At 38.6% G+C, this 18,798-nt stretch overlaps 1 protein-coding gene and 1 long non-coding RNA gene across 2 annotated transcripts; one reads left to right on the top strand and one right to left on the bottom strand.

Annotated features, from left to right (window-relative positions):
- Window positions 1-6,800: 6,800 nt before the first annotated feature.
- Window positions 6,801-12,286, top strand: LOC148417434 (uncharacterized). The gene is made up of 2 exons (XR_015867014.1): window positions 6,801-6,846; window positions 11,660-12,286. It is a non-coding gene; the product is annotated as an uncharacterized LOC148417434 (long non-coding RNA).
- A 3,023-nt stretch (window positions 12,287-15,309) lies between these two features.
- Window positions 15,310-17,895, bottom strand: foxq2 (forkhead box Q2). The gene is made up of 2 exons (XM_088426136.1): window positions 17,187-17,895; window positions 15,310-15,902 (listed from the first exon to the last, which is right to left on the bottom strand). The coding sequence occupies exons 1-2, from the start codon at window positions 17,787-17,789 to the stop codon at window positions 15,537-15,539; spliced, it is 969 nt and encodes a 322-aa protein (XP_088282262.1). The 5' UTR covers window positions 17,790-17,895; the 3' UTR covers window positions 15,310-15,536.
- Window positions 17,896-18,798: the final 903 nt, after the last annotated feature.

Genomic DNA, 18,798 nt, shown 5'->3' on the forward strand with positions numbered 1-18,798 from the left:
AGGCATCAGAGGGTGCATGAAGGGGAGGCAACTGACATTTAGTTGTTGTTTTTTTTAAATATGATCACTGCAACATTTTTTTCTACAAATGTATACATGTACGTTTGAGGAAAAAAAATCCTCCTTAGTGTGTGACTGGTGAGCCAGATCAATGTATTGGCAGCATTTGAATATCAATACCACAAAATGCATTGTCTTCCATTTTTATTTTTTAATACGGTGATAATAAGCGTATTAATTTTAATAAGCGTCCGTTCAATAACCTCGGAATGTGAGCGATGGTGGCCTGTTCTTACACACCATTGATCGCTGCCTTTTCTTCCCTCTCTTTGTCCCTTCTCCTCCATTCTCACACACACACACACGCACACACACACACACACACGCAAAACTGTAAAATTCATCCTTGGGCAAGCTAACTGTGCGCACCACCTTTTATCAGTCCACAACTGTTAAATTAATAAACTGATATTGACGAGCTATCAGCCGAGGGTGGCGGATAAATAATTTGGGTAGCAGAAGGCTCAGGTCACATGACATTCGTACACACCAATCTGTAATTATTCCCCATGAGAAACTGAGGGAACAAGGAGAAGAGGCTGAATCATAAGGAGCATAATTTTTGAACTTCAACTGAATATTCCTGCTGTATAAGGTTAGGTGTTTCTTATATTTTGGTTGCTTCATTAAAATGTAGGATGGATTAAGAAAAATTATTGTCAGTTTATTTACACTGTGTATCTATATATATACATATATACTGTTGAATGAGCTACCAGCCTTCTGCGGGTGGAAGGTCAGGTGGCCCAGGTAATGCACACGAGGATGGGAAATAGACGGCATGTCTACATTTTATATATATATATATATATATATATATATATATATATATATATATATATATATATATATATATATATATATATATATATATATATATATATATATATATATATATGAAGATGCCAACTTCCTTTTTCAGATGTGTAAGGCACTTTTTCTATTGTTAATATGCTTTATCCGCAAAAAATAAAGAAATCAAACAACACAAATAAAATTTTTGTGGTTTACTGTCATATTTTAATTTCTTGGTTTCTTCTATAAATGATTCATCTTTATGACTCAAGATAAGAGCCTCATATACTGTTTGAAGACACCAGAGGCATCTGTGACTTGAATTGCCAGGATCAAGAAGTCAATTTGCATTCACACATCAGCAAAGGAGCAAAATAAATTCAATTATTTCCCAGACATGGATGAATTGTTAAAAGTGGCGGAACTATTGCATGTCTTTACCTTTACAAAGACTTAGCTCTCATGGGTTTAATTAGCACTTTGGATGTTTTATAAATTGTGTCTGCTGAGTTTGAAGGCCACACAAGATTACTGTACCATTTTTACAATCTTAATGAAGTTGTTTGTCTTTACCATTATGCACTTTTATCTTTACCATGAAGCAAGAAGTACGCTTCGGTCGGCCAGTATTAATTTCTGCCAACAAAAACTGTCTGCGCTGTGAATTTCTAGATTTTGAAATCATAAATAACTTTTTGAAAATAGGGCATATATAACCAAGGCAGCATTAACTAAAGGCCTCATTTTGAATTACTTTTAGTGCCTTTACTGTTGTTGATCAAAAGATATTTGACCCAGATGTTTGATTTCAAAGTCAGTCATATCAGTCACCAGTGTTGGGAGTAATGCATTACAAAAGTTATGTAATTACTGTAATGCATTACTTTTTGCTATAACACTGAACTGTAAGGCATTACACACACAAAAATGCACACTACAATGCGTTATAATATATAGTCCCCAAAAATGTTCCTAAACCCTATAAATTTATAATGTTAATTAAAGCAGTTGATAACATTTAGTTGCGGTGAGATGGCACTGGTATATTGTGGGTATGCAGCAAACATTGTCATTTTAGTTGTTTTGGTCATTTTTATTTTACAGTTCCAGCGACCTAGGCATCATTTACAAGTCAAAGGAGCATTATTATTTATTTTGAGCATTTAAGTTAATACGATAATTACTTTGGAATGACAGTAATATGTAATGAATAATGCATTACAATTTGTAAATAAGTTGTCATCTGTCAGTCAGTCATCAATTCAAAAATCTGTAGTGAGTGTTCATATATTTGCAGCACATTTAATGGAATGGCATATCTAGAAAAATATGATCACTGTAGTAACAATAGCAGTAATGAAATGATGTACCTGCCAAGAAATATTCATTTGGTGCAAATAATATTTTGGTATTCATCTGCCTATGCCAAGTGCCTATAGTGAGAGTCAAAACAATTGAATATTTTTCAAATGGAGAACAGAGGTTACAATTAATTTTGGGGCTGTACTTTTTGAGACATTTTTGTTTGGTGGTGTGTTGTAAGAATGTTCTTATATAAGTTCAATGAAGTTTGGGAAATCTTGTGATAGATTTTCTTGGTACAGTCAAAATTGTGTCCGGCAAAAAGAGGAGAAAAAATTCCAAAAAATACGAGACTATAAATATCCTAGCGTATGAGATACCGTCTTCAAGGCCATGGGAATATAGTGATGATCATTACGACCGGCGATCATAATCATCACCGTAGCCGGTGTTGGCCTGGCAGAGCTGATCGCAGTTTACCCAGAAGGCCGTTGCAACAGCATCAAATGCAAATTTATACGATATTGAGCTTTTCTGCTGTTTTTGCCGTAAGCGAGGAACACACATACACACACGCAGACACACACACTACCTTGCTAAAGTGCAATGTGTGACTCAGTCAGATAAATTTCCTGCAGCTGATGGTCAAATGCAAATGATGGAAAGAAGGGGATATGGGGTGTGGTGGGGGTGGTAGGGATGGGGGGGGGGTGCAAATCATGGAAGTGCTCCTGTCACCCTCCGGCCATTGCTGACCTTTTGCCTCCACTGGCCGTGGCCCTAAATGTCAGAGGTCAACCACCAGGGTCAGCAGGGACTAGAAATGGTTGGAGATGTATCGCCATGGCAACAGAGCCTACCAGAGATGGGGAATTGTTAGGGGTTTTGCCTGATGGACTGAAATCATTCACACACACATACGGTTTACACTATCCCACTTTCATAGGCTTATCACGAATTTGTTTTTCTACAAGTGGGAGTCAGGAAGCTGGTTGAAATCCAAACTTACCTCCTGTGATAACTCAAACCCAGGGCTCGAAATAATGATCTGCAGTTCGCAATTTGGATTTTGTGCCTGATCAAAACTTTTTGCCAAGAAAAACTGAGAATCATCGACCGACATAATTCCAAGAAGCTTCACTGGGCTGGACAAGCACCATTTACATCACCTAATGTGTACTATCTGAGTTGAAGGCAAACATGGTGCTATGAAGCCACATCCACTAGCTAGAAATGAACTTTGACTGGTGACTGTAGTATGGCTAAATATGTTGCTGAATCGCTCCTCATTCAGTTTTCACTGTGTGACGGCAAATAAGCTTTGTGTTATGTCGTTCTCATGAAGGGATGTCAAAGTAAGACGGAGAGGCCATGCTCATTAGTAATCTAATATTAGATTGACACGTAACCTTTTAACACCAGAAATAAATCTTTGAGCCATCTTTCCCACAAAAGTCTGACTGGAACCATGTTAAAGCATAAAATATCCAACTTTGAACATCCAGTACATTAATTTTTTTTGGCGGCTATGTTTTTAACCAGGACATTAAACAGTTGGCTCCTTTAAAGCTGCATTGTGTAAAGTGATGAGTTGCCATTTACTGGTGTTATGTGAATGCAACACGTGATTACAGTGTCTCAGATAGACCATAATTTGGAAGTATCTGCCCCGTGAGCAAGACAGAAAGTGAATCAGAATAAAGTGATCCCTCGCTACTTCGCACCCTCAGTGCTTTGCGGATTTTTCTTTTTAATTAAAAAAAGGACAGAAAGAAAAAAGCTATATTGCATAGTGATGCGCTGTGAAGATTTCCGTCATGCATGCCATACAGACGAGGTAACTATGAATGCACTTGCTACAGACACTCCTCTTCGTCGAACTACTGCCATACACATGTTTACTTAAATCTTAAATTATTAAACCTTGTACAGTAACTGTACTGTTATCCCTATATCCCCTCCTATTCCTTTGGCTGTAGTCTCACGGAAAGTCAAGGTAATATTAGCGGCCTCTGCAAGTCTTATCAGAGTGAAGCTTGTAGCTGACCAAACATGATAATAATTAGAGTTTACACTTGAAATTCAAATTTATTACAAAAGAAATCTTGGTAAGAGAGTTACATCGCTCCGGTGAACCCTCGTTCCTTTTCTCCCGTAAGCATTGCGCAGTCCAGAATCCATGGCGGAAATCCAACACTTCCAACATTTTTCTAAACACAGACACAACTCATACCAGTCAAGTACAATGCAGGGCAGGGATCCAGGCACAGGATGATTTACAACAGACAACAACACGGCGCATGCAGTGACCTATCCATGAGAAAAAGAAGCCACAGCTGCTCTTTTTGGCCATTCTTGTAAGGGTAAATGCTTGTTGTATTGCAATGTCTTTGCTGGGTTTCTGCTGTGTTTGGTGGGTGAACTCAAATGCATAGAATAACTAGTCACCCTAAGCCAATCATTGTGCATCATCGTGAAACTTGTGCTGCATGGAGCTTTCTTATTTCTTTTATATACGATCAGCATCCAAACTTTCTATTTCCTCTTTTTTCCTTGTTTATTTGCGATTGGCATACAAACCAGAAACTCACTTGGCTGCACACTAGATACAAACTTAAATGCAAAACACATTCTAAATTGCGTTGATGAAAGTTTTCCTTCTTTGTTTTCTGTAGCTAAAAGAAACATGAAAGCCTCCGTATGAGCGGCACACCCCAAGTCATATAATTAGCGATTACTAGACTAAATCAATATATATATATATATATATAATTTAATTGTTAATGTGACAAAACACATTTGTTTACACTTTATTGAAATACACGGTGGGGGTTTAAATTAATAACTGTCTAAATATTACACATTGTCCCTTTAAAGCATGCCCCACACCATCTCGCTGCCTTTCATGACACTGTCGTAGTTCACCACTGGCAACTATAAGAATGTGGGCGTGTGTTTAGTCTGCTTGGGCAGTAAGTATGGTATAGGGGCGGGAGGAGGCCGTTCCTGGATTAGTGATGTCACGAAGTGAATAAAGCAAGGACCCTGTGTTGGGCTGGTGCCAAGAGTACAGCGATGAACAACAATTCCCAGTGATGCATCAACAAAGGACAATAACCCTTTAGGAGGGGGTTATCGTCTACACTAAGATTAGCATCATAACATGGTTAAAAGCTCCAAAATGTTGAATTACTATAAGCTCCTTTACAAAAAAAAATGGAATTGAGTTATGCTATGGCATGATGGCATGTGTCAGCAAAAGGCAGTGGCCTATGATGGTTAAATCTAGATCCGCGTTGATTTTATACCAGATTTTATTTTATCATGTTTTCCTGCGTCTCTTTTCCACCTGCTCTGATTAGCCTGGTTGCTTGTGTCAACCCATCAACTTCCTCCAACACTTTCTCTCTTGTCCTTTCCTTGCTGTCTCGCCAGCTAGCCTGTATTTAGTTCCCTGCTTTCTTTTTATTCTTGCTTGTTGAGTTTGTCAGGCCTTTTTGAGATTTTTTTTTTTTTATTGCAGTCCTTTTCCTTAGTTTGGTTTTGGCACTTTAAGCTTTTGTTATTTTGAAAGTTCGTTTATTTTGTATTTTTGAACATTCAAGTACCTTGTTGGACTTTTTTTTTTTTTTGCTTCTTCCCTTTAGCCACCTTCGCCCATGCATTGCTTGAGTCGAAGTTTCCAAAGTATTTTCATAAAGAATAAATGCTTACACGCTTATTTGTGTGTGTGTGTGTGTGTGTGTGTGTGTGTGTGTGTGTGTGTGTGTGTGTGTGTGTGTGTGTGTGTGTGTGTGTGTGTTTTGGGGGGGGGGAGTGTACAGTGATGAGTTAGAGTTTTAAAGTTAGATGTTTGTACAATAAATGTTGTCATAGTATATAAGAAAGAAAACAACAGATTAAAATGTGTTTCCAAACGTTTGACTGGATAGTTTATAATTTGTTTGCAAACTTTTGACTGGTACTCTACAGCAGTACCACGATTCGCGGGGGTTACTGACTGCATTTGACTGAATAGCCTCCACAAAATCCTGGTATAGTTAACCCCTATTACCGTATTCTAAAGTAGACTATATTTTTTATACGCCCTCCCACAAAATACTTCGTGAAGAACTGCAAAAAAAGGTGGTGTCCACTCGGATACAGCGGCCCTGTGGAGCTTTTTGTGCTTTCGTGAATAGGCCTATACGTACGATGAGTGAGGATAATTATTTCAGCTATGGCACCGTTTTAATTTTATTCTTTTGTTAATTTATTTATTTATTTGCACAACAACGAGCATAATATATTGTTCATGCCTCTTCAAATGTCAGGGTTTTGGGCCACGAGTGTACCTAATCTTGTGTCTGGCAGCAAAAGATAAACATTTGCTTGAATCTTGCGACATCTCGTGGCCGAATGAGACCGTCAGATCGCATGCTGTCCTATCGAAGACAGTGCAGGAGGAAATGGGGGGGAAACCAAAAGGGGAGGTCGCGAGGGGGAAATCCCACTGGACTTGCTTTTGTCCCGGGGGAGCTCTTCGGGTCGATGCATGCACCGCCATATGTCTGATCGCAGCTGTCAATCAACAGGTCAAGGCGATTCGTGGGGATGCAGGCCGCTGCAGGGAGATCAAACACCGGACCAGGGGGATGACAGATGCAGATGGAAGGAGAAAAAAGGCAATAAAACATTGCTTCAAAGATGGTAACGGTGCACTGGGAGGCAAATTATTGTTAACAGTAATCTGCAGAATAGGCGCCTCGCATTGCCATCGATTGACTATTAAAGCGCCTTTGAAGGGAGACGGGCTATTGTTCATGGCGGGACACGAGAATGAAATGGCAGCTGTGTGGTTGGGCTACTTCTGCTGTGTCTTTGCGGCCTTAAATAGTGCTACCTACCTACTACTTGTATGCAATCATGATTTCGAAAAGACGAGCAATTTAGACTCCTGCTGCCTTTTATATGCTCGCACATCCTTCAAGTGTGGTTCATTTTACAGATTTAGTCCTCAACTATTTGGTTAGGTCATCCGTAAAAATGAATGATTCATCTTCATGTCATCAACGTTATTAATCTTTAAAAAGGAATATTTTAACGACTCCACATTTTGCTCCACAAATTGAAACACTATTTAACTACCACAGTTGTCAAGAATTGTGTAATTGTGTGTAATTTTACCAAATTGATGTAAAAAAAAAAAAAAAAAAGTACTTGCTAAAATGGTTTGTTCCAACTCCAAGCAGCACTATTTGGCAAATAAATTCTAACCAGTTTTTATTTCATTTTAATATAGAATTTAAATTGCTATAAAGCTAAACAGGCATTTTAAAATGAAAATAATACATTGGAAATTAAGTAAAAAAAAATGTTTTATAATAATATGTTATATGCGGCTCCACCATTCTAAACACACCATTCTGATTAATATTGAATTTGTGGAATAGTAATCAAACAGTAGACTACACCTGTTTTTATCCGTTTTTGGCCATTTTGCCACACAGGGCTCAGGAAACGACCATCTATGACCTAATCTATATGAATAGTGCGTTTTTATATATATATATATATATATATATATATGTAATCCAGCTCACAGTTTAGGGAGCTGAGTTCAAATCCACCTCGCTCTGGCCTTCCAGTGTGGAGTTTGCATGTTCTCCCCAAGCCCGCATGGGTTCTCTCCGAGCACTCCAGTTTCCTCCCAACCTCCAAAAACATGAATGGAAGGTGTATTAGACATACTAAATTGTCCTTCGGGGATGGGTGCGTGAATGGTTGTTCATCTCTAAGTGTAGTGCAGTTGGTTGGCAAGCAGTTCAGGGTGTCCCTCACCTACACTTGCTGGGATAGGCACCAGCAAGCCTGCGACCCCTTGTTGACTCATGAAATCACTTAAACGGAATCTGTTCCACAAGTGTAAAACTCCAACCTCAAAGGTTTCCTTATACTGTATTGTTTCAATCTTTCTCGCTCCAACACTCCTAATTCGAATGATTATCTTATCAACGAATGCTGCAGGGGGTTGAAAATGAGCCTAATCATATGAATCAGGTGTGTTTGGGGGACAAACATGGAAACCATGCAGGATACTTGAGTTTGCCCCCTATGTGTCATAGTGAAGTAGGCTACAAAATCCCAAGAACAAACGCATTATGAAATGAGAATGAATGGGGGAAAAAAAATGATTGAAATCTATCAGTCTTTAAAAGGTTACAAAGCTATTTCGAAGGTTTGGGTTCAACACCAAACGACTTTCAGGCCATAAACCACAAATTGGAAGAAACTGGGAACAGTGGCAAACCTTCCCAGGAGTGGTCGATCAATAGAGATTACGCCAAGAGTGCAATGGCAGCTCGTCCAGGAAATCATAAAAGAATCTCGAGAAACATCCAAAGAACTGCATGTTTCGATGGCCTCAGTTAATGTCAGTGTTCATGACCGCTATCAGAAAGATACTGGCCAAAAGTGCCATCCAAAAGAGGGTTCCCAAGTGGAAACCATTGCTGTCACAAAAGAACACAGAGGCTCCTCTGACATTTGGCAAGAAGCAATTTGGTGATCCTCAAGACTTTTGAAGAAACATTCAGCTGACTGATGCGTCAAAAATTCAACATTTTGAAAGGTATGCATCTGGCATACCTGGAGAAAAAGCAATCAGGCATGGGGAGAACAAGAAAACTGCACACAGGAAGACCAGAGCCAGAATCAATGTGAAGTGGACATGCTAATCAGTTTTACACCATGCTGCCTGCTATATACTGAACAGTATATATAATGATAATTATTAATATTATGTCATTAATGGAGTTAATCAAACGGCCGGTCCATTCATGACCAGGTACTAGAAATAGTGCCTCATGGTAACTGGTTTTGTTCATTTTGGGTTTCCCCCATGTGTGTTCTGTGTGTGGTCAAACTACAGGAAATCGGCCGTGGAATGTGTTAAAACACGGCCATAATGTTTCATCGCCATCTCAGCGGGGCTTGATCTTCTTAGCTCACTCTCTGCTAATCGGGAACATCTTTGGGCACTAATCTACGCACCCCCTGCACCCTTCCGCCCATCTCATTAGATTAACAAAATGGCATGTGCGCGCACACGCAGACCGCCTGACCTCAATTGTCTTGAAATGTAGTTACACATTTTTTGAAATGTGTTGATTTCAAGACATGGCACGTCTTTGTCAACGGGGTAGGTGCAGCTTTGATAACTTTGTAAGGTCTTTGAAGCTTTTGCCACTCGCTCCAAAAAAAATTGAACAAAAAATTCTAACTAAAACGGCAATCAAGTTACTATTTTGTCCCTCCATATAACAATAGTGATCTACAGTATTAAGAAGACACATGTTTGGTAATGTGACATTCTCAAGCGAAGCCATAATTGTCCATCCCTGGAACTTTGGCCAACTACGATGTCATCTTGATTTCAGAAGAATGAAATAGAGTGGATAACTCAGAATACTATGTTTAGATCTAAAATATCTCATTGTAACCAAAAATTTGGATTTGACTTTCCCTCAATTAATTGTTCATTTTAAATAAGATGCATTCATTTTGGAGAATCACATTTTAAAGCCCCGTATACACCATGAATGTGTATTTTCACATTTGTATGCAATAATTGTTTAATTTATAAATTAGTAACAGAGAAAATGCTCGTTTTGGTAATCTTCAAAGTCAGCAAATATATTCAAAATGCTACATTAGAAAAAGCTTACGCAGTGGGGTTGTAACTTTGGCAAGTGTGTATTTGTGTGTGCGTCTGTGTGTACAGCAAACATATGTAACCAAATTAAAGCTTTAAAGCTGGTGAATTGAAGAGGATTTGAGGCGGAGAGCAATTCATGGGAATTAAGCAAATTAGGTCTCCAATTAGCACTTGACATTGAATAGGGAGCTTTGGTGGACCTGCTTCCCTACCCCCACAAAAAAAGAAAAAATTAATTAGGTAGATTTGTCATTATTTTAATGAACATCATAATTCATCACGGTAATCATAACACACACATCTTACTCATTCCCTTCAAATCCCTTGAGCATACTGTTTGTCCTCTTATGATCTAAATTCACATCAAATGTTGCCTTATTGGAGTATTTGATCATTTGCTGAGACAAAGTTGACAAAAGTCAATGTGTAACCTTTAATCCTCTTAGGCAGCATGGATGTCAATACCAACCACAGCCAGTCAGAGAAGAATTTCACTATTGATGTTACAATCGACAGCATCAGTATCGTAACATAGTTTTTTTAATGAACAGTGGAATTTCTCCACCAAACTAAATAGATGTCATTCCAGGGTAATTCAAACTTGCCACATATTGCATGAATTTTTCAAACCCTGCGAAAGTTGATATAACCACTGACTAACTAGAGGTTGCCCACATATAATCAGGGATGGGAGTTGGTAAGGATGTATCGAGTCCGATCAACCAAATTTCTTGTCAGTAATTTAAAATTGCTTTTCATTGAATGAGGAACTGAAATGACAAAAGTGATAAATGACAAAAGTGATATACAATGAGACCAATGTATAAATATGTAACAGGTTACATGTTCATTCTTGGGCAGCATGGTGAAAGACTGGTTAGCACGTCTGCCTCACAGTACAAAGGTGCCAGGTTCAATCCCAGCTTGCCCCGGTGAGATTCCTGTGTGGAGTTTGCATGTTCTTCCCGTGCTTGTGTTGGTCTTCTCAATCCTGTCTCTTCCCACATTCTAAAAACATGCATGGTAGGCAGTGTTGGGCATGTTACTTCAAAACTGTAATGCATTATTTATTAGTTATTAATGTCATTTCATTACTGTCATTTGTATTGAGTAATATATTACTATTTTTGTGTGTAATGCATTACACAACAGTGTTACAGCAAAAAGTAATGCATTACAGTAATTACATTACTTTAGTAACGTATTACTCCCAACAATGATGGTAAGTAGGTGTATTGAACACTTCCAATTACACTTAGGTAAGATTGGGCTGGCCCCCCATTCCAGGGTGTCCCGTGTCTACTGCCCGAGGACTGCTGGGATAGGCACCAGCAAGCCAGCAAGTCTAGTGAGGAGAAGCACCTCTAGAAAATGGATGGCTGGATGTTAATTCTACATATTGAAACGAGACCAGGGGTCATTTTTTTTTTTTTTTTCATAAAATATAGCCAAACTGTAGACTGCTTTCCGCCTTGAAAAAGAAACGGTTTATGATTCCCATCCCTACTGTACATGCAATTGAGATTTTCTAGAGCAGATTATGTCATGTGATCAGATGATTTGGTGTTGCCGCAAGCGACTCATTGGCTGAGGTCATATTTGTTCTCCATGTTATTATCATCACACAGTATTTTGCTAATTTCCAGTTGTAACGACACTAATATAAAACTATTTTCACTTAAACCTAGTTCAGTGTAGTGGTTTTGCTTGTGTTCTCTACTCATATTGTTTCTTCATTATCTTCATCTTCACCAGTATATTAGAGATCACTAATATATATCTCTCTCCATCCTTCCCTTTTCTCAGCCACTGGGCCCTGCCCTTCAAAATCTTCAGGAGTGGTGGCGGATTATGGCGTGTGATAATCTTCCTATTTCTTGAAACTGCTTGGGATTGCCCAGATTATCCGGCCTCATACACTCAGGAGTCGGCTTTGTAAAACCCACCAGCCCCGGACCCCATCCACCGATTTGAGTGTCTTATGCTGCAGGAGATTTTGTATCCCGACAGCTTTGGACTAATTAGCATGTAACGGCGGGTGGCAGTGTTAGCGGTGGGCTCACTTTTAGCTCCATCCAAACTCAGAGGTGCGTCCAGAAACATACTGGGAGCCACGCACTGTTTCACTCAGAACATTCAGTAATTCAGAGCATTGTAGAAATGTGTCGTTCAGAAATTCAGCGTGCACTAAGAACGATGCTCTGTCAGGATGGATTGTTGTCAAAAAGATGTATGTGTGTTTAACCATTCATATCAGTAATAGTTATAGCTTGTGAGTATGAGTCTAAATTTTGGAAGTATGAATATTTTTCTTGTAAGTGTGACTGAAACGTGTGGCTATGAACTTTTTTCTTTTGACAAAGAATAAAGAATGTGCATTTTTGAATATTTTCCTTGCAACTACAAATCTAAATAAAGCCTGTGAGTGCAAAATCTTTTAAATATAAGTCTCGCTTGTACAACTACAAAACTTCCCTCTACACGATTTCACGTTCGTGCACAAACCTCCTGTGATGATTGACATCTGTTGATATAAATGCTTAGCACTAAAAATTACTTGCGTATAAGCAAAAAAAATAAATAAATAATTAAAAATAATTAACAACAAACAGCTTTTAGATCTTGGAATCTTGTTGTCTGAGATTGCAATCCAGTCCCAAAGTAATACATTGTTCAATCCTTGCTGGGACTAGTTATTGTTCATATTATTATACTGGCTCAGCTTTGAGTATGTTTATTTTTGAAATTTAGGTTGAGATTTGTGCATTGTCACTGAGATAATTTCTTGCGTGTTCTTTTAATCTCCAGTCCCATTCCTAGTCATGAGTCCTGTTCTCGTGGGCTCAACCCCGTGAGACATCTCATCTTGCAAGATTCGTTTCTTGTCCCATCCCTAGTGATGCGTTACATGAATGGAATGTGTTTTACAGACTGTAGAAAGTAAGAAGTGGAAATGATGTCTATTTGCAACAAGGTGTGATCAATACATCTCTGTTTTATTTAAGATAATGCAATAAAAAAATTTAAAAAACATTAAAGCAGTGGTTCTCACAGTGGGGTCTGCGGAACCATATTCTGACTGTAAGGGATCCGAAATAATTTGGGTTATTAATGAAAAAAATAAAAGTATATTTGTGTTGTTTTCATTTGATTTTATATGAATTGTGAAAGTATTCATGACAATAAAGCAACCAGAACAACCAGTTTAATATCTTATGCCCTGTGCAACCCGATGTCTGTATAATTAAGTCACTTTTTTAGCGCCCTAAATTGGTGATTGAACTTCATGTTCAATGAACATGAACACGTCAACACAACAATGCTGTGTTGTTTTAAATCACGCCACTCACACCGGAAGCATTACTTTGTGCAGTAGAAAGACGAGTCAGTCTTGCCAGCCTTTGTGGCAACATTCTGCCGGGAACATCTTCAAAATAAAGGCGTACTAAGTCATTCGAGTCTATATATTATTTGGTATGGCAAGGTTTGTTTTGAAGTGTTGGTGATGTGATTTACTCTTTCCTCTGTACTGACACCTTTGCACTTGTGAAGGACTAAGTGGAAAAAACAAGAAAACAAAATGATACTGTTTGGTCCAGGGTAGGTATAAGATGATATCAGAATTTGCCAGAATGATAACCTTGAGCAAAAATATCACGGTATTGCGGTATCACAGTTTTGAAATTACAGCTCTAAAATATATCATTTTAGAATGTATTTTTTAGTAACTAACCATTTTTCTAAACGATATAAGCAGTTTTATTTTCAAACAAAATATATAATATGCCATTTGTTACAATAACAAACATTTACCATGTATAATATTTAAAAAAAGAAATCTAAATACACAATATTTTTTAAATTATTGATTTCAAATCAACTACTGTCGAGAGATGTAGTTTATCTCAAATCAATCATTCAACAACTATGTGTATTAATTATTAGTACGATGTGGATTCTGTCATTTCATGTCAACGAGGGTTCGCTTTCTTGACCCATACTTTTTTTTAGCTCGAAAGACTCCTTGCATCCTACCTCGAGCGATATCACATAAAACGCTCTGTAAAACTAGCATTAAGTATTTTAGAAACGGTAGATAGCTCCAGTCACTAACTTACAGTTGTACTGAAGCCAACAAACGAGGAAGTGGACATGATTGGCTGCAGCAACCAAAGAGTATGAGTCACATCAAGAGGAGGCTCCCACTGCAGCCTGCCAATTGCCCAATAAGGTGGACAACGCAGGAGGGGTTAAAAAACTCTTTTGACACATTTGGATGGTTTTAAATAACCGTGACTTTCAAAATCGTTCTTATCTCACACAATCTCGTTGTATGAGATCTTGCCCTAATCCTAGTGTTAGTTTTCATGAAAACTAGCGAAACGAGATTTGCTAGCTGGAGCTGTTATACAATGAATCTTACTTTTCTACTAAAATTGATTTTCTTCCACACACTTTGAAGCCACTAGATGTCAACCAACATTCAAGCTATTCCACTCTGTGTCTCTCGATTTAATCATGTGGAAATTTCGTGCCTAGGATGTCATACAAAACGTTGGATATTTTTAAAGCAAATATGATGGCAATGTGACAAAATTTAGGATGAGTCCTTCTCAATGTGATCTAATCAACAAACCATTTCATTTGAAAAAAAAGTGCAATTGCCTTCATATATTATAACTTTGGTCATTTATTCAAGATAGGATTTAGTACTGTGCCAAAATCCTTAAACGATAATGCCACAGCAAAACAGCCTTCAACCAAGGCAAAAGAGTTTTATTTCTCAGGTTACTTTCTTAATGCCAGACGGGTGGTATGCCAGTGCTGGGAATGTATATGCATATTCATCCAGATTCTCACCATAATGTAGTGGCTTCTTTTTTGTGTCACTTGGTAACAAAGTTAGGATTTTTCTTATCTAGGGGCTTTTTTTATTTGTCTGTGAGCTGCCTCAGAGTATTGCAAAAGAGACTTAGGGCCAGAATTAATAAATTAAAAAATAAAAAAATAATGATAATAATACTCCCTTCTCAAACTGCCCATGCGTTTTGTTAACTGATTTCATCAGGATCCTTTGTGGGATGGAAGACACATCCTCATTATTGCCCTCTATGTTACTCCAATCCTTGGTGTGGTACAATAAACTGGCTCCTGTAATTAACCTCATGAAAAAGAGTTACGATACATTAAGTCAGGAAGCCTAATAGGCCACTCACATGAACCAGCAATCTTCTGAAAAGTAACTGTAGAACAATGAGCATTAAAGAACTATTGCAAATTGTGAAAGGGCTCATCTTCCATGAAAATCAAATCTTCAGCATTGTTCCAAGCACTGAAAACTGGCCAGATTTAATCATGCATTCATGGTATCAAGAAAAATTAATTGATGCACTCTCCAGTCAGAAGTCTTCCCACATCAAAGAACAGATGATGACATGTTAAAAAATTAGATTAGATACGTTTGGAAAATAATTTAATAATGGTAAAATAATCCATTTTCAGTCATTTTTTATGATGCCATTTTTATCTGACTTTCGTTGTGTTACATACATTTTTTTAATGCACAGACATCAATGTCCAATAACAACATTCGCAACCTTATAAAAACATAAGGTTGAAAACAAATCTTAACCTAAATTTGCAGTGAACAATGCCAAACAGATCCCACAATAGCGGTGTAGCCTCAACGTCCAGAGACATGCAGGCCCGGGTGAAAGCCTGGCACTTGGACGCTGGACCAAGGCCAGTAGATTCTGGGGGCCAAACAAGGTAGAGGTAGCGTGTGAACTTGTGGGCAGCACCAGCAGGCCACCCTCTGGTGACGTGCGACTTGATATGATGAGCCGAGGGGCGATAGCGGATGCTGCCCGGCCGCCCTGCGGACCCGCCGTCGCGTCCTCCGGCAGTGGTAGTCCTCGTTGGAAAAGTCTTTGTAGTTGGATGGATGGACGGCCCAGAAGTGGCCTTTGCCATTTTCGCTGCGTCCAGCTTTAATGAAGCAGTCGTTCAGGGACAGGTTGTGGCGCACACTGTTCCTCCAGTTTTTATCCTGCCATGACACAAGAGTTGACCAAGGGTGTCGCTAATGCGAAACAGTGGGCATAAGCGGGTGTTAAGTTGATCTCTTTTGAGATGTCACCTTGCTCTGTTCTTGGCAGGACTTGTGTGGCGATTGCGTGTCAACATGGAGTATGATCTCAACAGGACACGACACCTGACGTTACTTTTTTAGCACGTCAAACCGACCGATCGAGTCTAATCCAATAGACCCATCTTCAATCTGTCATGCCATCTAGTGCACTTGCCAAAGGCAGGAGGCGGTTTGCAACCTAGCAACCGGATTACTTTATTTGCAAATTTGCCAACAATGGGATCGCGTCTAATTGTCTAACCCCTCAGACAGATTACGCTTGCCAAGTAGGTCGCTCGGTTTGGAAAATTGGCCCAACAGCCCTCTCCCATTTTCTCATATGAAAATTGTTAACGGTATTTTTTCTGGAGTAAAAATTGGTCTGAATAATTCAGAAAAATAACATTGTTCATCAATCTATGCCAGTGTCTTATTGTAACAAGCAAAGTAATTAAACGCTCTTCCACTAGATGGCGAAGGTACAATTAACCAGGTCTTGAACTAAATACTACTAAATACTAAAATCCATTAATCCGGCCATTATTTATTCAGTAAATTGATGAATCTGATGACCAAAAAAACAAGTTTCATTTTGCATTCTTTGAAAAAGAGGGCATTATTTCAAATTGGGTGCAGAAAATGCAAAACATAATATTGAATTGAGATTCAGTTACTGGTTTCGTCCATAGAATTTAAGGGCAAAATTATTTCAATTTTTTTCCTTAAGTGAATGTTTACAAATATTTTATTTTTCATTCAACACAAAGATGAAATGTCAGCTTGAGTGGAGAAATATTTTCAGAGACTGACATTCTGAGGATTGAATTCAACCAAGTCTTGAAATGATGAATTAATTATTAAAGAAAAATCATTAAATTTGATATTTGATTAGTTGTCAATTAATCGATAATACATTTGATTCAATTGAAATGAATCTCAAATTGATGAATTATCAAAAGTGATATTCATAAATTTGATACTCAATCAGTTGTCAATACAATAATCATTCCACAATTATCTTGCGCCATTCAATCAACAGCATAAATCATTTCACACTAAGTACAATTTGTGAGTAAATCAAGATGACATCATTGATTCTTTAAACTATGTTTGTTTAATTTTTGAGAGATTTTTCAAATGTAGAACATATGCGCCATAAGGAATGGGAAATTCTGATTAGGACTCAGTGAGAGTGGAAGATACCTTACTCTTGAAGTAAGGGTAGTGGTCCATGATCCACTGGTAGATGTCGCACAGCAGCAGCTTCTTCTGCTCCGAAGCCAGGATTGCTTTGGAGATGAGCGCGATGTATGACTGGTTGGGCTTTTCGGCAGACGCGGCGGTCATGGTAGTGGTCACCTCCTCCCCCTCCTCTAGTCGCTCTCCATCCCCCTCCTCTCTCCTGACGCTCCTTTCCCCGGTCTCTGCTGACATCTCCTGTGCGATGGCCACCTCTTTGGATTCATGATGATCGAGCGACATTTGCCCAGCCGTCGGTTCCCCTGCGGAATCTTTGGCTCCCTTATTGAACAGGAGGTAGTCGATGGTGAAACTCAGTCCAAGTCGCTCTCGACCACTCCTGTCCTCTCTCGTCATCTCCGGTGTTAAATAACTGTCACTCATGACTCCCAAATCAAATCTTTCTGCCGATAAGTGAAAAAATTCCTGTCGCCTTTGAAGAAGTTGGGCTTTTACAGCATGGCCTGGTGATCTCTTGCGTAGAGCTGTTTTCGCCCGAGTCCTAGTGTTGACCAGTTCGCAGATAAAGATGAGCCTCTCAACTGTTGTTAACCTTGATGCGCTCATCGGTGACACGATCTCTATCGCGTGGAAATGACGTCAGTCTGTCAGGTTAAATGCAGCGACTTTTTCGAAACAATGAAATTTCCCAAAGCGCCGGCGTCTCTTGGGTTAGCCCTACTTTTCACAATCCTCCTAAATCAAAGTTGGGCTTCACACTATTTATATGACCGCAAATTGATCCCTCACAGAAAGGGGCAAAAGAGGCACAGGGGAGGTCGAGGTAGGGGGTCTCAATTTAGGCGGATTATTTTTATTAACCTAAGCAAATCTGTGTAATTACGGAAGATTAAACACTCAGGACTGCGCGAGACACGGAGAACAAGGGATGCATGCTGCAGAGTCAAAGGCCCTTTGGATGCCACTGTTATCCTGTTAAAGTTGTTTTGTCTAGTTGGGAAGACCGTCCAAAGACTTACTGCAATTACAATAGAGGAGTAATTAAACTTTTCCACAATTATTGTGACTTGCAAACAACTTTTTGAAAGTCAATTGAAAAAAATGTTTTTGAAAAGAAATTTGAATTAATATAAAGTCTGTTGTAGAGGTGTGCACACCCTTTATAGCTCGAAACCAGTCACATTCAATTTTATGCTAATTGGGAAATCATAATTAAAGTGTCCCTGATTAATAGGAAATAATTCATGACATTTATAAGCTTTTTATAAGAAGCCTGAAAGCATTGTGATAATATTGACATGTCTGACTGGTAGGGGTGAGAATCTTTGACTGTATAAAGATTTTCTTTGAATTGGATTTTTGAGTTTACGTGAGTGGATTCAAAATTCATTTTTGATTCCAAATGATTTTCAATTTAAAAAAATGGACTTGACTAATTAAGGAAGGTTTCTGGCTCAATCTATAGATACGCAAAGAATCATCAAACTGCTTCAGTCGGCTCTACGAGACAGAATAACAAACAAGATTTGAAAATAAACTTTTTGAAATGAGTTTCTAAATTGAAAGTAAGGGCAAAGCATGAAACACATGCCAGATTGTTCGTTTGTGTACCTGC

The sequence above is a fragment of the Hippichthys cyanospilos genome, chromosome 10 (assembly GCF_059441005.1).
Source record: "Hippichthys cyanospilos isolate Australia breed blue-spotted pipefish chromosome 10, RoL_Hcya_1.0, whole genome shotgun sequence".
Taxonomy (NCBI): domain Eukaryota; kingdom Metazoa; phylum Chordata; class Actinopteri; order Syngnathiformes; family Syngnathidae; genus Hippichthys; species Hippichthys cyanospilos.

Excerpts from the sequence above, each read along its gene's own strand:
- foxq2 (XM_088426136.1), bottom strand. The coding sequence starts at position 17,789 with ATGAGCGCATCAAGGTTAACAACAGTTGAGAGGCTCATCTTTATCTGC. Across the intron at positions 15,903-17,186 it reads ACCCTTACTTCAAGAGTAAG|GATAAAAACTGGAGGAACAG; the intron begins GTATCTTCCACT and ends GTGTCATGGCAG.